The 21,742-nt window shown below is 41.9% G+C and overlaps 2 protein-coding genes across 5 annotated transcripts in view; one reads left to right on the top strand and one right to left on the bottom strand.

The window, feature by feature from the left end:
• LOC139387899 (syntaxin-binding protein 1-like) overlaps positions 1 to 12,245 on the top strand; it is a 47,999-nt gene extending 35,754 nt beyond the window's left edge. For 2 of the 3 annotated variants that reach the window (XM_071134250.1, XM_071134247.1), the window contains 5 exons: positions 128 to 229; positions 383 to 468; positions 1,329 to 1,483; positions 7,216 to 7,377; positions 10,140 to 10,273. In XM_071134250.1, coding sequence (XP_070990351.1) covers positions 128 to 229; positions 383 to 468; positions 1,329 to 1,483; positions 7,216 to 7,328 — 456 coding nt within the window. In that variant the 3' untranslated portion in view covers positions 7,329 to 7,377; positions 10,140 to 10,273. Of the gene's footprint in view, positions 1 to 127; positions 230 to 382; positions 469 to 1,328; positions 1,484 to 7,215; positions 7,378 to 10,139 lie in introns of all 3 variants that reach the window. The other variant, XM_071134248.1, reaches the window with a different exon arrangement.
• A 417-nt stretch (positions 12,246 to 12,662) lies between these two features.
• LOC139387898 (microtubule organization protein AKNA-like) overlaps positions 12,663 to 21,742 on the bottom strand; it is a 29,485-nt gene continuing 20,405 nt past the window's right edge. The window contains exons 17-21 of one of the 2 annotated variants that reach the window (XM_071134246.1): positions 17,207 to 17,329; positions 16,665 to 16,784; positions 16,311 to 16,427; positions 16,031 to 16,190; positions 12,663 to 14,183 (exon numbers count right to left, since the gene is read on the bottom strand). In XM_071134246.1, the coding sequence (XP_070990347.1) occupies positions 13,904 to 14,183; positions 16,031 to 16,190; positions 16,311 to 16,427; positions 16,665 to 16,784; positions 17,207 to 17,329 (800 nt within the window). In that variant the 3' untranslated portion in view covers positions 12,663 to 13,903. Of the gene's footprint in view, positions 14,184 to 16,030; positions 16,191 to 16,310; positions 16,428 to 16,664; positions 16,785 to 17,206; positions 17,336 to 21,742 lie in introns of both variants that reach the window. The other variant, XM_071134245.1, reaches the window with a different exon arrangement.

The following is a 21,742-nucleotide window of genomic DNA, read 5'->3' as shown; positions in this document are numbered from 1 at the left end:
TTCTACACTCCTACCATATTATTATTTCCATATGGGTCTCAATTAAACACTTCAATCAGACTGATATTTGCAGTAATTTAACTCTCCCCCTTTGTTATTTTTCACCCCATGTTTCTCCTCCCTCTAGTCCACCCTCCGCAGGGGGAAGAAGCTGGACAGGAAGGAACGTGTGAGTGAGCAGACCTATCAGCTGTCACGCTGGACACCACTGGTCAAGGACATCATGGAGGTCAGTTACTGGACATACACATAGTCTCTTTGTGTGTGTGTGTGTGTGTGTGTGTGTGTGTGTGTGTGTTTCAGGCCATCCCAGTTGTCTTTACTGTGTACTATATTTGCTGACCATGCTCTTGTTCTACCTTTCTCCTTGTCATCCCTGCAGGATGTGATTGAAGATAAGCTGGACACCAAGCACTACCCTTACATATCTACCCGCTCCTCTGCCTCCTTCAGCAGCACTGCAGTCAGGTACACACACACACACACACACACACACACACACACACACACACACACACAGAGGAATGCATTGCAGTGTAGTAGCGCTACTGAGATGACAAAGAAAGGAGGGTCATAGATTAATAGTTATTTCGGCTCTGAGGGAGAGGGGAGATGAATACTCTGATTGGCTGCAAAAGAGTGAAGGGCGGAACTAAGCAGTGACGAACAGGAGAAAAGACAGCCAGAGGGCTGTATATTCAGTCAAACATACAGTACTGCAACAGAGGGCTCTGGTCAAAAGTAGTGGACAATATAGGGAATAGGGTGCTATTTGGGACAAAGCCAACCCATCTAACCCTCATACTACTACCACAGTGGTAGGTGTGTGTGCACTGGGGAATGATGAGAGAGTGCTGACACATTGACCCCTGCATATCCCTCCCCCCACTAGACCTTCATTGTGTGTGTATTGATTTGACATGGGATCTGTGCTGCTGAGAATGGGAGCCACTTCCACCACCAACCACCATTCATTCCCCAGCCCCAATGTTATTGACTCATTGGGAAATAAGCACATTTGACTAGACGCCTTGCACAGCCATGATGCAGCCAAACACGCATTCACACACACTGGTCGCATTCCAGACCGACTACATTGTAGACATCACATTGGTCAGCCCATGGTTGCATGCCACATCATTAACTGCGCAGTGGGGCATCAGATTGCTGTATCATATGATGTGGTTTGCTGATATGTTACATAGCTAGTTGTCTCCACATGGAGAAAGATCCTTTCTCTCTGCCCAGTACAGCAGTGGTGAAATAGTGAAGAAGAGTAACACTGTGATATGCCACCCTTTTTGATTGTGCTTCTCCCTCCCTGACAGTGCCCGGTATGGCCAATGGCACAAGAACAAGACCCCAGGCGAGTACCGCACCGGGCCGCGCGTCATGGTCTTCATCATCGGAGGCGCGTCCTTCAGCGAGATGCGCTCTGCCTACGAGGTCACGCAGGCCAACGGGAAGTGGGAGGCCATCATTGGTGAGTCTGGGGGGGGCGCCACTGAGCGCAGGCCGACGGGGTAGGGAGAGACTCCCCCATAGTGATTGTGACAGAAGAGAAAATAGACTTACATAGACTGATCTTACTGGTACATTAACACACTTGCCTTTAATTTATGCAAGAATGCAGACTCATTTCGAATGGACATATAACCCCTGCCTCTGGGCACTTGTAGGTCTGAACAGTCTGAATAGGTAATATGTCCACCATGCCGTCTGATTGGCTAGGTGGAATGCACAAAGTGCCTAGGGATGGGGGACTAGGAAGTAGATTGGGAAATGGGTGTACTTCTCTAACTGACTGACTCTCGTACACTGGCTAATTCTGTTATTGGTCTCCATTAGGGGTGTTGTGGTGACCGTATTACCGCCACACTGGCGGTCACAAGTCATGAAGGCAGTCAAATTCCACGTGATCGTTTAGTCACGGTAATTAGGCTTCTCCAAGCTCTGATGCTGCTGCTGGTCATTAGTATTCTACCAAACGTACTAACTACCTGGTACTCAGCACTTTATTGTCCCTCTAATCACTCTGGTATCAATGCAAATGTAATCGAAAATCTGTAATCGAAAAAGAGGAGGATACCATCAGCTTTCTATAGGTTAGGCCTACTATATTTATTTCTCCACTTTCCTAATGTTAAGCACATTGCTTATATTTACAACAGGAGTATAGCCTGCCTGGCTGGCATGAAAATGAACCATGGGAAAAGCGTCCTCCATTCACTATTTAAGTGCATACATGACATGTATTTTTTCCTGCTGCCCCTGTTTCGATACATATTTCACACATATACAAAATAATAAAGACAAGATTAAATCCAGAATAGTCTGATGGGTGACAATATTACCCTATCACTTGTGAATGATATATTATCACTTGTCAATGATGCCCAGCACTTTTTCTGATCATAGTCACACACCTCATGTAGCCTAGCCCATAGGCCTATATGTTTTGATAAGGTTTGTATTACAAATAAAGTGGCCAAATAACTTCTTAAAATGAATCATTAATCCTCTTTACAAAGGGTGTAGAGCGTAACTGGCATACATAAGCAGCATGTGAGTTTCAAGATGGGGGAAGATCATTTTCACCATAAAACTGCACCTTTATAATAACATTTCATGCCTAATCACATTTGCGGGCACTTTTGATAATGGTGTTTTCCGTTAATGGAACATTTGCACTTTTAGCCTACTAATGTGCGCATTGCTGCGCTTATAATGTGAAGAAATAGACTAATAGTAAAAACTTTTTTTTTTTTATGCTAGTGGTTGTATTAATTTGGGATCTGTTGCATCCCACAACTGTCCCAGACTGTTTGGAATATGTATTTCTCGCACAGAATAGGTCAACTTTTGTACTATGGGGGATAGTAGATTGACATAGGCTAGTGCTTTTGTTGGCTGACGAAAATTAAATGTGGACAGTTCTTCCAATATCTTCAATATGCGCCTCGGAATTGGATAAGGACCCGCGCAATTGCATCACGGATGTGTCTGTCTTCACTTGTAGCCTGTGAGAAAGACCCGATCACGTGATGGAGAGCCATGTGAGTGAGAGGTGATTCAGAGCGAGCAGCACTCAGGGAGAAGGGCACAACAGCCACTGGCCGCAAAAGGCATGGATTTTTCTAGGGGGCATTACGGCCACACAAAGGGGATGTCGCTGTAAAATTCTAGACATTATCAAGTGCTTGTCAAATTGTGAATGAGAGACTGATGAAGTGTGTACAGCCTGCTCAAAAAATGAAGCAGAGCTCATGCCTTTCAAGTGACTTTTTTCAAATCGTCATTAGAGTCATATCATGCATCCTTACAATGTATTACACATGTAAACATATAGCCCAACGTTTGTAGAAGAACTAAAGTTACATGAATAACTGTAAATTAAGCATATGGATACCTATTTCTTTGTTAACCGCTCAACACAGAATAGCCGCATGTGTACACTCCCTGGAAATCGTTTGGAGAAAATATCCTTTCAATGTAATCCAGCTATGTTCAATTGTATTCTTCATACTATAAAATAATGCCACGGAATTCTAAGAAAAAAATTGTCTGCTAAGTGAACTAGCATAGCCCACAGCCATATGGAATAGCCAGATCAGGGCCTAACATAAGGACAACTCGAGTATGATATTCTGTTCTTCTGAAATAAGCTACATTTTATTCATATCATTCTTCTTTAGACCTGTCTATAATAAAGAATGGATTTATTGTGAAGGTTTAGGCTTTATTACATGGATTTATTGTGAAGGTTTAGGCTATATTACATGGATTTATTGTGAAGGTTTAGGCTATATTACATGGATTTATTGTGAAGGTGTAGGCTATATTACATGGATTTATTGTGAAGGTGTAGGCTATATTACATGGATTTATTGTGAAGGTTTAGGCTATATTACATGGATTTATTGTGAAGGTTTAGGCTATATTACATGGATTTATTGTGAAGGTTTAGGCTATATTACATGGATTTATTGTGAAGGTTTAGGCTATATTACATGGATTTATTGTGAAGGTATAGGCTATATTACATGGATTTATTGTGAAGGTTTAGGCTATATTACATGGATTTATTGTGAAGGTTTAGGCTATATTACATGGATTTATTGTGAAGGTTTAGGCTATATTACATGGATTTATTGTGAAGGTGTAGGCTATATTACATGGATTTATTGTGAAGGTTTAGGCTATATTACATGGATTTATTGTGAAGGTTTAGGCTATATTACATGGATTTATTAGACTTTTTAAAACGCAGATGTTCCAAAGGTCTGCATCAGTGGCTTGTAGGTTAGATGTGGAAGCCAGGAGATGCTAAATGTGTTTGTTAATTAACGGTCAATTACCGTGAGACCGACAGTTATTTGCTTTGACAATCAACGGCTGATGAAATTTTGTGACCGCCACAGCCCTAGTCTCCATTCATTGTGGTCAGCAGGACACAAATGCCAACGTGTCTGCCATCATCAGTGCCAATGCAACTGTGTTCTGTTCCCACTATGTTGACCACAGGTGAATAAAGAAGGAGAGAATTCATCCAGATAATCTTGCTCTCATTTGAGCTCCGACTGCACTCGACCGTACTTCATTAAAACTTTGGCTTCATTAAAACTCAACAACATGTATGACCTTAATTAGCTTCCTTACTCCCATATACAGTGGCTTGTATTCACCCCCCACTGCATTTTCCCTATTTTATTGCCTTACAACCTGGAATTAAAAGATTTTGGGAGGGTTTGTATCATTTGATTTACACAACATGCCTACCACTTTGAAGATTACAAATATTTTTATTGTGAAACAAACATGAAATAAGACAAAAACAGTTCAACTTGAGCGTGCATAACTATTCACACCCCCCCCCCCCCCCTCTCTATAAGCTTGGCACATCTAGCCACTGGGATTTTTGCCCATTCTTCAAGGCAAAACTTCTCCAGTTCCTTCAAGTTGGATGGGTTCCACTGGTGTACAGCAATCTTTAAGTCATATGTTACGAATCCCTTTGGCCCGACAGTCTAGGGGGGATGGTAACGAGACCCGTAACATAACTCCGGGGGGGGGGGGGGGGGGGGGGGACTGTCTGGTTACCCCCTTTTCCCATCATCAAACAAACACCCAAAAACAATACTCACAGGTGGGGACAAAGTGACATGTATCCTAAACCACACAAGAGCTCTACAAACATATGGCATTTACAGAGATATTGCTCCAGAGAAAACAACTGACAGGGTTTTTAAACCAAGGGAAAGGAACTGTGATTGGGTAGGAGAAAAGGAGCAGGTGTCTTCTGATTAGCGACTGATTGGGGAATGATGATTGCCACCTGTGAGTAGGGGAAATGGAGAGAAAATAAATACACACAGGATACACACAGAATACTTGTATCCGTAACATCATACCACAGATTCTCAATTGGATTGAGATCTGGGCTTTGACTAGGCCAATCCAAGATATTTAAATGTTTCCCCTTAAACCATGTGAGTGTTAATTTAGCAGTATGCTTAGGGTCATTGTCCTGTTCGAAGGTGAACCTCCGTCCCAGTCTCAAATCTCTGGAAGACTGAAACAGGTTTCCCTCAAGAGTTTCCCTGTATTTAGCGCCATCCATCATTCCTTCAATTCTGACCAGTTTCCCAGTTCCTGCCGATGGAAAAACATCCCCACAGCATGATGCTGCCACCACCATGCTTCACTGTGGGGATGGTATTCTCGGGGTGATGAGCGTTGTTGGATTTGTGTCAGACATAGCGATTTCCTTGATGGCCAAAAAGCTACATTTTAGTCTCATCTGACCAGAGTACTATCTTCGATATGTTTGGGGAGTCTCCCACATGCCTTTTGGTAAACACCAAATGTGTTTTCTTATTTTTTTTTTATCTTTCTGGCCACTCTTCTGTAATGCCCAGCTCTGTGGAGTATACAGCTTAAAGTGGTCCTATGGACAGATACTCCAATCTCCTCTGTGGAGCTTTGCAGCTCCTTCAGTGTTATCTTTGGTCTCTTTGTTGCCTCTCTGATTAATGCCCTCCTTGCCTGGTCCGTGAGTTTTGGTGGGCGGCTCTCTCTTGGCAGGTTTGTTGTGGTGCCATATTCTTTCAATTTTTTAATAACGGATTTAATGGTGCTCTGTGGTATGTTCAAAGTTTCTGATATTTTTTTATAACCCAACCCTATTCTGTACTTCTGCACAACTTTGTCCCTGACCTGTTTGGAGAGCACCTTGGTCTTCATGGTGCCGCTTGCTTAGTGGTATTGCAGACTCTGGGGCATTTCAGAACAGGTGTATGTATATATACTGAGATCATGTGACAGATCATATGACACTTAGATTGCACACAGGTGGACTTTATTTAAGTAATTATGTGACTTCTGAAGGTAATTGGTTGCACCAGATCTTATTTAGGAGCTTCATAGCGAAGGGGGTGAATACATATGCACGCACCACTTTACCACTTTTCTGAATTTTTTGATACAAGTTATTTCTTTCACTTCACCAATTTGGACTATTTTGTGTATGTCCATTACATGAAATCCTAATAAACATCCATTTAAATTACAGGTTGTAGTGCAACAAAATATCAAAAACGCCAAGGGGGATGAATACTTTCGCAAGGCACTGTACCCACACCACGAATCCCAGTCAGTAAAGATTCTTGAAGAGTAAGCTTATGTCATGACCCTAGTTTGCCTGTTGAGGCAATCAACACTCATTCTGTTAGTGCTAGACTTACTTAAGGGTCTAGCGACTTAGCTGGAGGAAAACGTTATGTTTCTGATGAACACTTCTCTAAGATACCCCCTGTGATATGTGTAAACCCCTTTTGGGTGATGTGTGTTCCCTGTTTATTGAATGTTGTCTCTCTGGTCAGCCAGTCCTTGTCATAAGGGAGTGTCTTCTCTGTTGTTTTTTGCTGTGCTATGCTTTTGGATTCAGTCTTGTTCTGTCTAAAACACTGTTGTCTTTCAATTGCAGCTGTGCCCTGTCTTTTTCTGTGCGTCTGGGTTTCGTGTCTGTGTGTTTGCGTGGGGGCGCGTGTGTGAGTATTCACAGTATGTGAGTATTCACAGTGTGTGAGTAGTGCAGTGGTGTGTTTAACCCCTTCTTGTCGAGATGGCAGAGAAAGTGACAGAAAATAGAAAGTGGCATGGGGGGCGTGGCATGTGATGAGAATTGAGCGTGAAGCGCCCTCTGTTCCTCCACAGGTTCCACCCACACCATCACCCCCATCAAATTCTTAACGGACCTGCAGCACCCTGACTTCCGAGAGTCCACTAGGGTGTCCTTTGAGGAGCCAGACGCAGGCTCAGACGAGTGAGACAGAAAGAGAGAGGGAGGGAGGGAGAGAGAAATCACACTCTGACAAAGTAAAGGCAGCCGCGCAAAGAAGCCCTTTCTGAACGCCAACAGCACAAGGGCTTTCTTTCCCTCCGTACTCCTCTTACTACATTCACTACTGCTTGAACTCCGCCCCACCCTCAGGGATGGCCGTCTGGCCCCTGGCTCACTGCATGGCCCAGTCACCTCAGGCTCCACCTCCTGCAGGCCATCACCCACAGCGTAAGACAGTGTGATTGGTGACCCCCACAGCCAATAGTGATTGGCCTTGTCATGCTGACAAATAGAATGGGCATGTGTTGCAGTATCTATCTGTTGGGCCTTCAGGATGTGAAGCCTATGTGGGCTGGCCATGATACAGGCGTCCTGATCCCATCCCTGCTGCCCTCCCCCTCCTCCACCCCCACATCATCTCAACTGGGTGGATTAAATCGCCCCTCAGACTGTTTCGTAACCTGCTTCCCAGAATTTATAATTTGTTGGCGCAGATTTAATCTACCCCCGAGAATCATCTTTATTCCTTTATTATTACTGTCTAATTATTTTTGTAAATAACACCTCCAAGACAATCACCTTGATTTAATGTTTTTTTTTTCACGATAGGTCCTTGAGTTGATGTTGGCTTTCAAGGAAGGATTGTCATTTTTTTTTTGTAGATGTATTTTTTGCTCCCAATCTTTCAACTTCCTCCACCAACTCACGCTCTCTCGGTCCACCAGACATCACATGCATGCTTACATGGCCCAGGAGTCATCTGCAGAGAACACTAATGTTGGTCTCCACACCATTCGGTCAACGAATAAACTTCAGCTCCCTCCTGCTATTTCTGCTCGCTCGGACACAGTGCTTCTCTGCAGACACTGACACTGGGAATGTAGCGATGTTCACTCGATATGCTTTAGCACCTAGAAAAGATGCGACACATCCTAAAAAGCCTTCACGATTTCCCCCTCACTTTGTTCGCCATATAGCTCCATATTTTCCCTTTCGCGACACCATATGTGGCCTATACAGCATGGTCAACCAATAGTAGACCAATATGGGTTTTGGTACACAGAGACAGGATTCTAAAAGCACATAGTCTAGTTAAGGTATATTTTTCAAACACCAATATTAGCAATTACTGCATCACTGCCTATTTTGGGGATTTTGTCTAATTCCAAGTAAGGTGACGATATTCTGCACAATTTGTTAAATTGCCACCTAAGTGAGTTTTCCTGAACACAGCATTAAAGGGCATCCATCTCATTCTTGCTTATCTGCTAAAGCCATATCTTTTTCAAACAACTTTTGGTTTTGTGGTTTTGGTCATTTTTTTCTAAGTATCAATCACCACGTGCAGTATGGAGGCTTTACCATATACTGCCGTATTCAACGCGTCCCGAACGAAATGTCCATTGTTAATTTACTCAGACTGTTTGTTTCTGTTATTTGGTGTTTGGATATAATCCTACCCATGTAGTGGGTGTTGGGGAGCAACGTGGCTCACTGTGTTTCTGGCCAGAGCCCTGCAAAGCTGTGTGTTTCAGACGCTGAGAGGCAGGAGAGAACCAGGCGCCAGTCCAAAGTTGATCTGTGACTAGTGCTCACCTACACCCCACTCCACCCTCCCATACACCCAAGATGCCTGCATCACCATGGTGACCCAACTTAAGATGGACTCGCCTCTTCCTCTCCTGTACCTATTGACGATGGGATAAACCAGCCCTCCTGATTGGCTGTCGATATCACATCTAGAAAGGCCTAACTGGCAATGAGCAATCAGATTTACTGAGCTTTAAATGAATTGTACCTAGCACAGATAAACCTACGCGTCTACCTTGGTGAGCCAAAATGACAAACATTCAGCTTTGCTTCAGAAACAAACAGATGAAGAATAACAATAATACTAATCCAACTGCTTAGTAGGTGTGGGGAGTAAATCACAGCTTTGGTCCAGCGGTTCGCTTTATGAACCAAAGCCTTGGTTTGTCCAAGATGGAGGGTCAGCCATCAACACATTCAACGACTCGATGACAAACTATATGGAGAAAGGTTTGGTTTACTCCAATCCTATGCCTCCTGAGTTATACTGTGTCCAAAATGTGTCTTCAGCTATTAAAAAGTCAGCTCATTCATATTTTGGTGGTGCTGTTACATTTAGCTTTTAATTTCACGTTTTTATTTACATGCATAGGCACAATTACTTCCCTGATGTCATCCAATCAGAGAATGGCTGGACAGAAATCTGCTGTTGTCTTTACCTGATTTTTCATATTGCTTTTAGACTGTTTGCATGCACTGCGATAAAAGCTTCTTAGATCACATGCACACACTTACACCTGATTTGCTGCTCCCTCCTATAGGTGTAGTCACAGGGTTCCTACCACCAGTGCTTTGCAGCTCACAGAAGCCAGCTCTGTGATGTCAGTACATCACTGTCCAATCACAAGCGATCCAATTGCATGTGACATACAATTTTGTGAATTGTTGGCAGGCACTAGATCACAAGTCACCAATCTTCTTTGATTTTTTAAAACGTGTGAATAGCCCACACATCGTATTATAACCAATAATGATAACCAATACATTCTTTAAATCCTGGCTATTAACTATGATTTCAAGTTTTTTGGTTGTACTTATGTTTATCTTATTTCCAACATTTTTTTCCCTCAAGAATACAGTGCTTTCATCGAAGCATTCATAGCCAAGAGCTGAAAACACATTTTACTAGCGAGCTAATGTTTGGGCAACTCTAATACCATGCTCTGTCTTTGTGTGTCCTCTGCTGCGTATCTGTCCACCTCTCTAGGATCGACCCACGTCTTCACCCCCACCGCCCTCCTGGAACAGCTCAAGACCATGAACAAACCAGACGAGGAACCGGCAAGCTAAAATCGCCCAGCCCCATCCATCTCCTTCCAGTCTTCTCACCTTAACCTCCCCCCCAGTCACCTTCCCCAGATCCTACGTTCATTCTGTATGCATCTTGCTCGAGGAAAAAAAGATAACTACAAACAAAAACTATGACAGCGTTAATTAACAAAATACATATTTAAACAGATCTAAATCATGTTGCAAGTATTCTCCTATTTTAAAATGGATGCAAATAACAGAAAGTATTTAAAAATAAATAAAAAAGAAGTTTAAATATCAACTAAGGCCATTTGAAACTGAAAGTACCAAATGTAATATTGTATGCTAGGAAACCTGCTAGAAAGTGTAAAAGGTAGAGGTTTTCTCTGTTTGTTCCCCTCAGTTTATCTTCTTGGTGTGATTTTTATTGGTAGTGGGTGGAGGAGGGATGCCTAGGAAAGTCAATGCAGTAAAATCACATCACTCAACATGCAACATAACTCATCCCTGTCCTATCAGGGGGGAGAATCCTAGCTGGCCGAGATGTTTGTATCAGTAGCATGCCTGAACATTGTCCGTACTGTTAATGCATATCCTTCAGTGTGGCAATACCGTAACCAAAAGCAACTCGAGAAATCATTCAATCACAGTTCTGTCTTGTGAGTAAGATAGTGACAAACAGCTAGACTGACCCTAGGTCTGAGGATAGAGAAAAACGGGACTCTGTAAATAGCTACAGAATGCTAGAAGCATCCCTCCTCCAGCCCTAAGACTGTATTTACTCACCACATCCTGTTCCTTTTTCTCCGGAGAGATTTCACGTTTTAGTGTCAAAAGGCCATTGCTTGCAGATGTTTACAGAATAATCCAGGGCCGCTTGTATTTCAGTATTGTATCCTGTCACATTATACACTGAGTGTATAAAACATTAGGGACGCCTTGCTAATTTTCAGTTGCACCCCTTTTGCCCTCAGAACAGCCTCAATTCGTTGGGGCATGGACTACAAGGTGTCAACAGTGTTCCACAGGGATGCTGGTCCATGTTGACTCCAATGCTTCCACAGTTGTGTCAAGTTGGCTGGATGCTCTTGGACCATTGTTGATACACACAGGAAACAGTTGAGCTGAAAAAAATACCTGCAGCGTTGCAGTTCTTGACACTCAGGTGTACCTGGCAACTACTACCATACCCGGTTCAAAAGCACTTAAACCTTGTCTTGCCCATTCACCCTCTGAATGGCACTCATACACAATCCACGTCTCCAGCATTAAAAATCCTTCTTTAACCTGTCTCCTCCCCTTCATCTACACTGATCTGAAGTGGATTTAACAGGTGACATCAATAAGGGATCATAGCTTTCACCTGGATTCACCGGTCATGGAAAAGTGCAGGTGTTCCTAATGTGTTGTACACTCAGTGTAAGTCATCATTGGTTAGTATCAAAATGTTTAACCGGGCCATGCACTGAGTAGTGTGTTGTGTATATGCCATACGTTGATGTCTTTAGTGTCTCACTGTTGACTGTTGATGTTTCTGACAGTGAAGTAGTAAAAGATTTCCTTTAAAACAATACGAATGTGAAGCCACATGTGTCTGTGATGTTTTATCTGTAGCTGTAGTGGTGAACTGGGAAAATAACTAATATCTATATTTTGTTTGTCTGTCCTTTTCTCTGCTGGTGCAATGTTAACTCTTCCAACGGCGAATGGCTTTGCAAAGAAAATGTAACACCATTTCAGCGTTTTATATCTATTTTTTATTTCTCTTTCCTGGCCAAACAGGTTGTATATTGCACTATGGGTTTTCCGTGATGCAAACGCTTAATTGAATTTGAATTGTTTCCTATTATCAGTTGCTGTTGTAGAGGGTCTCTGTCTATTCAATTCATGTATATCAAAGTTACTTATCAGAGAGAAAAAAAATTGTAAAAAAAAATGTAAGTCTGTCCTAAACCTGTTTATCTCATTGGGATTCTGTTTGCGAGTGTTGAAGCACAAACAAAACTATACTTCATGTGTACCAATGTACCAAGGCTGTCTAATAAATTGGCTTCCATTACAAGGAGAGACTCAGCACGTTCTTACTGTAGCTACATTGTAAGGTACTCTGTTTGCAATTCTGCCGTTCTTCACTGTAGTGTATCGGAGTTAACCCTCTCATTTTCCGGCTCACATTGTGCAGTCAGACAGAGACCTCTGACCCCATACACACCCAGGTTGTACGACTTGTATGATCTACAAGCACATTTTACATGATGGCTGTGATACAAGTGTATACATCCATTGTGTAGTGTCTCTTCAATGCTTGTGTTATTATTTCTTTATGCAGAGAAACGCTGCGATGTAGCAAAATGGTTGTACAACCTCAGTGTGTACGGACGGGTCTCTGACGGTGACTTATCCATACTGTACCTGCAGTTCATGGCCAAAAGTAACAATCTGGTCACAGCCGACATCAGCCTTACTTAATAACTATTAGTTGTTTCACCATCAACATTTATTTGGCATCAAAGCAAAAATAAAAAGATTTTGCTACAAAAATAGTTTAAAAAAATCATTTGATAATCAAAGTACATAAGACAGGTTTTTTTTAATATTTTTTTTTTTAAATCTGCATTTCCGAAATCATAGAAATGTGTATACCTAAAGTCTAATTTTTGTGTTCAACACAATCTAAGACACCTATAAAAATACGACCAATTACTAACGTTATTAACTCATTATTACACAAATGATGAAGAATAAAATTGAAACAAACCATTTAGAACAGGGATCATCAACTTGATTCAGCCGCGCGACGATTTCGTTTTTGTTGAGCGAAAGGTCTGGAACATAATTCCAAATCAATGGTAGACTGAAACGGATATGTTTGATAAAAAACATCATTTCAAATGAAACCAGCTGCAGGCCGCCAGCTGAGGAACCCCGATTTAAAATCAATAACTTAGGGAAAATGTGTGAATGTTTCATCTCATCTGAAGATCCATAGCAGCAATTTCATTTCTTTGTCTCACATCCATTGTACATATGTAACAAAACAAATGTCCAAAACTAATTCCAGGTTTCATAGTAAACTAAACATGTGCAGATGTCCGTTATTTCGAAACGTAAATCATTAATATGCAGATTCTAGTGCATTTTTATGAGTACGAGATGAACTGCTACTGTTGTCCACTTAAGCTGCCAGAACCCACAACTGTTGTTTCTATATGATACCTGAGATCGCAACATAGCCACTCCACCTTTCATCTAAAGCTGTAACCTGTAGTAACCTGTATAAAGTACAGTTTGTAGACCCTACTTTCCTATCAGTGCTGAGCCACTGGGTGATGATCAAATACTGATGTCAAGGGTCTGTAGTTCCTCACTCCCTGCAACCAAGAAACCTGCAGCTGAATGACTGGCTTGAGGCCCCAGGATCTGTACCCAGGAACTTGCTTCATGTTACCCCAAATACCGAACTGTTATACTAGGTGCACAGTACAATAACTTCACATTTAGAAATGTCCATGTCAGTACAGAGTGGCTGGTCCAAAGACTTGCCAGGGTCATATTCACTAGACACCAAATGGAAGAAAACAGACCGAAACGGGGAGGGACTACCAGTACCTGAACGTCTCCAATAAGAAACGCTTGTTCTCCTTTTTAAGTTGCAAAACATTTTTGCTACGGTGTACATTAATGAACACAACCCCCGGTGTGTGTGTCTGGTCTGGTCCATCAGTACATGCAGGACTGTGACAGCGCCTCCTGGTGGTGCAGTCCGGTGGCGATGGTGCGGGCCATGCGTCGAGAGGCCTCCCTCATCCCCCTGGCCGCCTCGATGGCATGGTTCAGAGAGCTGCTCAGAGAGCGCTGGTCAGCAGACAGGGAATGGCCAGCTCCACCTCGGACCTGCTCATGATGACCCCTAACCCCAGTGGCCACACCCCCACCCAGAGACACGTAGATGGGCTGGGGCTGGGATGGAGCTACATTCATCACAGGGCTGGAGTAGTACCTGCAGGGAACAAGCCAGGTATATATCACAACAACAGCCCTTCTAACGACACTTACTACCCCTCTTAAAGCTGCAATGTGTCACTTTTTGGGCGACCTGTCAAATTCACAAAGACATGTGACAAGACAAGGTCGGTCATTGAAAGCAAGTCTAAGAAGCGGTAGATCTGTTCTGTGTGTGCTATTTCTATAATTCCCGCTCAACCTCTTACTTCTACCCCCTCCTTTTTCGAACATTCTGTTAAAAATCGCGCAACTTTTCAGCGTCCTGCTACTCATGCCAGGAATATAGTATATGCATATGATTAATATGTGTGGATAGAAAACACTCTGAAGTTTCTAAAACTGGTTAAATCACGGCTGTGACTATAACAGATCGTGTGTTTCATTGAAAAACGCAAGAAAAACTGCTCTCTGAAAGTCACTTCCACGAGTTGTTAAAAGAGAACAGAATTTAATATCGACCTGCCTGCAATTCATACAAATTCCACACGATGTCGCCATTGTCGTCATTTTCAATTGAATTAATTGTTGGAAAATCCATCTATCTGGCATCCATTTTCCCAGTCTTCACCCGGATGTTGTAAATGAAGACATTGGCAGCCATTGATTTGCAAGCGAGGAGCTATTGAATACACATCGCCCTGTAATCATTTTGATAGATTATAAACGTTTACTAATACCTAAAGTTGGATTACAAAAGGATTTCGAAGTGTTTTGTGAAAGTTTATCGTCGACTTTTTTAATTTTAAAAAATGACGCAGCGTTTAAAAACGATGTTTTTTTCTGAATGACACAGCTTCCATACAAAGCTATTTTGGGTATATATGGACCGATTTAAACGAAAAAAAGACCCAATAGTGATGTTTATGGGGCATATAGGAGTGCCAAGAAAGAAGCTCGTCAAAGGTAATGAATGTTTTATATTTTATTTCTGCGTTTTGGGTAGCGCCGGCTACCGCAAAATCTGTTGTTTACGTGTCGTGCTGGCATTTTGGGGGGTGCATGCTATCAGATAATAGCTTCTCATGCTTTCGCCGAAAAGCATTTTAAAAATCTGACTTGCTGGCTAGGTTCACAACGAGTGTAGCTTTAATTCAATACCCTGCTTGTGAATTTTGATCAAGGATTGAGTTGTAACGAGTACATTTAGCATTTAGCGTAGCGCATTTGCATTTCCAGGTGCATACTTGAGACGTCTGCGTCTCAAGTATGGTCAAGAAGTTAAGGTTTAGTTTTTGCGTCTTTTACTTTTGGTTTGGTACACCAGCTTCAAACAGCTGAAGATACAATATTTTGGGTTATGGAAAATATATTTCACAGCGGTTTAGATGGTACAATGATTCTCTACACTATACAGAAACTGAAATTAGGCGAACTATTAGAATTTTAGCAGCCAGGAAATGGCATAGCGATTTCTGCATATTGCACCTTTAATACACAGGGGAAGAAAGTGGGATTTTAATGCTAAAATCATGACAGATTTGTGATTGAAATATTCACACTAATAAAATAATTAGATGATTTATGCAAAATGTAACCACCTACATCTTCAAGTCAGGATTTTGGCCAAAAGATGAACTCCTGCACCATGTGTGCTGTGTTTTACATAATATCACACCAGCTCTATTTCTATATTTTGAAAGTTATATATCCTGAGAACTTGATTGCTGACATTCAAAACATTTTGGGATTATATCAACAATGGACTAATGAAACAAATACCACAAGATGGTGCGTCTCAGCGCTGAGGGATTTCATTAGGGTTGGCAACAGATGGGGTTGTAGCAGAATGACCTAACGGCCACTTCATCATGTCCAGACAGAGAGAGAGAGCAGGGTACTCACAGAACTGGCGGGCACACTGGCATACACTGGACCAGCGGCACACTGCCCAGCACAGGAGGGGGCGGCGCTGCAAAGTACACGCCTCTCACATCACCGTGGGGGGAGCTCATTGGCCAGCTGCCTCTGTGGGCGGGACCTGAGTCGCTCTCTGTCCGTCGGTCTGCGAATAAAAAAAATCAGTACACATTTGTTGTCAATTAAAATGGCAAAGCAATACAGCACTAAATAAAATAGGAAGTAAATGGAAGTAGATGGTAACTTGGACATGTCTGTTGCTCACCGTGTTTCGTGCTTGTGCTCCGGTACGTCTGAGACCTTCCACACGCAGGACAGTGGCGAGAATGAAGACCAGTGTGACTGTGGATAGGCTCAGTGTCACCACCCCCCCCGTCTGGTCCTGTCAGTCAGAGGAAGAGAGAAAGAAGAATAAAGAGTTAGCAGAAAGGAGTGGAGACGGCACAGGATCGACCGTCACTGTGACACACAAACCACCATTACACCACAGACTGTGGCTATGTCCCAAATGGCACCCTTTCCCCTATGTAGTGTACTACTTTTGACCAGACCCCAATGCGTAGTACACTACTGTGGAAAGGATGCCATTTGGGACACAGCCTGAGAGAGAAGCTCTTACGTGTAGAGTGTCCATGGCTGTGTGTCTGTGGGGAACATTGTGGACACACAGGGGCCTGCCTCCCTCTACAGTCAGGTTTATCACCACCATCTCCACCTACAGACATACTGACATGCTGCCCTGCAATCACAATACAATACAGATAAATCACGATTAATCGTAAAATGAGAAATAGCTGAAATTGAGCTGTAATTCAATATTTTGTATACAGAAAGCCTTAGAAGGGATATTGAAGTCTTGATTTTTCCCAAAGTAGCGGTAAGTAAAAAAGCAGGTAAATTGATTAAAGCACACTTTCTTTAAGCTCAACGTCAACATGGTTTTACATGGTATTGTTGTTTTTAGCTGTATAGATGATGTATTTGGGATGTTTTCAGTGTATTTTGAACGCTTTCAGACAATGCGATTAATTACAATAAAAAATGTGTACTAATATTACCAAAAATGTACTTGAGTTAACTGATCAACTCTGACAGCCCTAAAAGACTGTATTTTATATCACCGTGTAGCATACTGTATATTAAAACAGAAGTCTTTCTTACTTGTGTGGGCTCCGCTGTTCCTGACGGTCTCTGCTCTGCCACGGCTGCCTCCCCACGTTGCAGGGGACACTGGGATACGCCTGGAGAACCGAAGTCTGGGTGTGGACTGGAAATGCTCCGACTCTGTCGCTGGAGGATAAAACAAACTAAATCCCCAAAAAATTCTGATAGATTTTACTTAGGGTACCCAGAATACATAGCATTCTAGTAAATAAAGAATGAAAGCTATTGTATTGTGAAGTGGATTTTGAAGTTTATGTACAGTGGGTTTCATAAGTACTCACCCCCCTTGGATTTCTTCACATTTTTATTACAAAGTCGGATCAAAATTTATTTTAATTGTCATTTTTTGTGTCAACGATCTACAATTTTTTTTATTTTTTTTAATAAATTTCAACATTTCTTTAAAATGTATGTCAAATAAAACACTAATATATTAGATATATACTACATTGAGTATACCAAAAGTAGGAACACCATCCTAATATGGAATTGGTCTAGAAGGGCTTTGCACACCTGGATTGTGCAATATTTGTCCATTATTCTTTTCAAAATTCTTCAAGCTCTGTGAAGATGTTGGGGGTCATGGCTAGAAAGACATTTTCAAGTCTTGCCATAGATTTTCAAGCACATAAGTCAAAACTGTAACTTTATTTTTATCCTGAAAAACTCCCGTCATTGCCGATGGAAAGCATACCCATACCATGATGCAGCCACCACCATGCTTGAAAATGAAGAGGCAGTTACGATGTGTTGTGTTAGACTCGCCTCAAACATAAGGCTTTGCATTTAGGCCAAAACATTTATGCCTTTGCCATGTATTCATGCAGTATAATTTTTGTGCCTGGTTGCATACAAGATGCATGTTTTCAAATATGTTTATTTGCATTCTTATTTTCACTCCCACTGTCATTTAGGTCAATTTTGCAGAGTAACTACAATGTTGTTGATCTCCCATCACGTCCATTCAACTCTGTAGTTGTTTTAAAATTACCAATGGCCTAATGGTGACATCGCTGGGCAGTTTTCTTCCTGTCCTGCAGCTCAGTTCAAAAGTAGGACTGTATTATTATTAACTTGACCAGGCTTAAAGACATATTCAATGTCTGATTTGTTATTGTTACCCATCTACCAATCACTGCCCTTCTTTATGAGGCTTTCTAAAAAAAAAAAAATTATAGTTGAATCTGTGCTTGAAATTCAATACTTGACTGAGGGACCTTACAGGTGTTGTATTTTTATGGAGGACAGAGTAAGGGGTTGTCATTTTAAAAAATCATGTACATCCCTATTATTTCACACAGACTAAGTCCATGTAACTTCTTATGTGATGTGTTGAGACAAATTGTACTCCTGAACTAATTTAGGCATACCTGAACAAAGGGGTGAATACGCAACTATATTTGAGTTATTTCATTGTTTGTCATTTGTAAACATTTACAGTATTTTATTTTCACTTTCACAGAGTATTTTGTGTAGATCAATGGCAAATGAAAATCGCAATGTAATCAATTTCAATCCCCCTTTGTAATGCAACAAAATTCAAGAGGGGGGTGAATAATTTTGATACCCACTGTATGTACTGTGTAATGCAGCATACATGAGGCTCAAATCAAATGTTATTTGTCACATGCTGTCACACCCTGACCATAGTTTGCTTTGTATGTTTCGTTTGGTCAGGGTGTGATCTGAGTGGGCATTGTATGTTACATGTCTAGTTTGTCTATTTCTATGTTTGGCCTGATATGGTTCTCAATCAGAGGCAGGTGTTAGTCATTGTCTCTGATTGGGAACCATATTTAGGTAGCCTGTTTGGTGTTGGGTTTTGTGGGTGATTGTTCCTGTCTCTGTGTTTGCACCAGATAGGGCTGTTTTAGGTTTTCACGGTTCTTGTTTTGTTAGTCTGTTCATGTATAGTTGTCTTTATTAAAGAACCATGAATAGAAACCACGCTGCGTTTTGGTCCGCCTCTCCTTCAAGTCAAGAAAACCGTTACACATGAGCCAAATACAACAGGTGTAGACTTTACTGTGAAATGCGTACTTACGAGCCCATTCCCCAACAATGCAGTTCAAAAGTTTCAAAAAATTGAATAATTGCAAATTAGGGAAAAAAAAGTAAATAGTAACACAAAATAACAATAACGAGGCTATATACAAGGAGTACCGGTGCCGAGTCAATGAGCGAGGTAGTTGAGGAAATATGTACATGTAGGTTGGGGTAGAAGTACTACCCAATCAGGATAGATAATAAAAAGAGTTGTTGCAGTGTATGTGAAGAGTGTTATAGTGTGTCTATGTGTGTGTGGCGTCAATATGCATGTGTGTGAGCGTATGTAGTGTGTGTGTGTTGGAGATTCAGTATGCAGAGAGAACAGTCTATGACTTGGGTGGCTGGAGTCTTTGACAATTTTTAGGGCCTTTTGAGTTTCAGGTTTTAACATCACATGCACAAGTACAGTGAAATGCCTTTCATGCCAACTCAAAACCCAACAACGCAATATTCAATAACAATGTAATAGTAGAAAAACAACGAGAAATAAGAAGAAATATGAAGAATACAATAATTAAGTAAGTTAGTTAGCATACTATATACAGGGTCAGTTCAATAGCGTATTTACAATGTGCATGGATACTGGAGGGATGGAGGTAGATATGTGACTAGGCAACAGGACATAAGAAACAGAGTTGCAGCAGTTTGTGTGTGTGTGTGTGTGTGTGTATATAATAGAGTCAGTATAAATGTCTGTGTATATTATATGTGAGTGAGCAGATGATGGAGTGTGTGTGTGTGAGTGTGTAGGGCCCTGTGAGTGTGCATAGAGAGTGGGGGGAAATGAAATAAAAGTCAAATAAAGATACAAGGTTAACTCAGTCTGTGTAGCGATCTTGTTAACTATTTATGAGTCTTATTGCTTGGGGACAGAAGCTGTTCAAGAGCCTGCTGGTATCAGACTTAATGCACCGGTAACGCCTGCCGTGCGGAAGCAGAGCGAATAGTCTATGGCTTGGGTGGTTAGAGTCTAACGATTTTACGGGCCTTCCTTCCACGCCACCTGATATACATGTCCTGGATAGCAGGGAGATCAGCCCCAGTGATGTACTGGCCTACCTAGAGTTACCAGCCTCAGAAAGTGCAGCCCAAATAAATGATTCAGAGTTCAAGTAACAGACACTGTTACATCAAGTAACAGACACACAAACTGTTCAGAGGAGACTGTGGGAATCAGTCCTTCATGGTCGAATTGCTGCAAAGAAACCACTACTAAAGGACACCAATAATAAGAAGAGACTTGCCAAGAAACACGAGCAATGGACATAAAGAAAAACCCTTGAATGAGTAGGTGTTTTAAAACGTTTGACCAGTAGTTAAATTTAGCTCGTCAGGTAGGCTCGTGTCACTGGGCAGCTCACGGCTGTGCTTCCCTTCGTAGTCTGTAATAGTTTGCAAGCCCTGCCACATCCGATGAGCGTCGGAGACGGTGTAGTACGATTCAATTTTAGTCTCGTTGATCAGTCCTGTTGATTCAATCTTAGTTATGGTCAGATTTGCCAAACAGAGGGCGAGGGAGAGCTTTGTATGAGTCCCTGTGTGTGGAGTAAAGGTAGCCAAAGTTTTTTAATCTCTAGTTGCACAGGTGACATGCTGGTAGAAATTTGGTCAACCGGATTTCAGTTTTCCTGCATTAAAATCACCGGCCACTAGGTGCACCGCCTCTGGGTGGGCATTTTGTTGTTTGCTTATGACCCTATAGTGCAGTCTTAGTGGCAGCATAGGTTTGTGGTGGTAAATAGACAGCTACGAAGAATATTGATGAAAACTCTCTTGGTAAATAGTGTGGTCTACAGCTTCTCATGAGGTATTCTAACTCGGGCAAGCAGAACCTCGAGACTTCCTTAATATTAGAGATCATGCACTAGCTGTTGTTAACAAAGAGACACACACCCCCTCCCCTGAGCTTTCCCGACGCTGCCGTTCTGTCCTGCCGAAGTATAGAAAAACCAGTGAGATTAATATTTTCCATGACCTTGTTCAGCCACGACTAGGGGAAACATAGGGTATTACTGTTCTTCAGATCACGTTGATAGGATAGTCTCGAACGGAACTCGTCCAGTTTATTCTCCAGTGATTGCACGTTCAACAATTGAACGGAAGGCAGAGGCGGTTTATCCACTCTCCAACATAGTCTTGTCAGGAATCCCGCACGACGGCCTCTATGGCGCCGCCTCCTCCTTCTCTGAGTGTCGGAGATTTGGGCCTGGCCCAGGATAATCAAAATGTCCTTCGGTACCGACTCACTTAAGTAGAAGTTCTCATCTAAATCGAGATTAGTGATAGCTGTTCTGATGTCCAGCTCATTTTGGTCAAAGGAAACCATGGCGAAAACATTACGTACAACATATTTCTGACTTTTGACCAGGGTCCATAAGGGCTCTGTTCAAAAGTAGTGCATTATTTAGGGAATAGGGTTCCATTTGGGACACAACGTTTATGTATGCTGCAACAACAACACCCTCTGCATTACAGTCAGCCCAT

Source organism: Oncorhynchus clarkii, chromosome 29 (genome assembly GCF_045791955.1).
Source record: "Oncorhynchus clarkii lewisi isolate Uvic-CL-2024 chromosome 29, UVic_Ocla_1.0, whole genome shotgun sequence".
In the NCBI taxonomy this organism is placed as follows: Eukaryota; Metazoa; Chordata; class Actinopteri; order Salmoniformes; family Salmonidae; genus Oncorhynchus; species Oncorhynchus clarkii.
The sequence above is the reverse complement of the archived record's forward strand: the minus strand, read 5'-3'. Positions and strand labels throughout refer to the sequence as shown.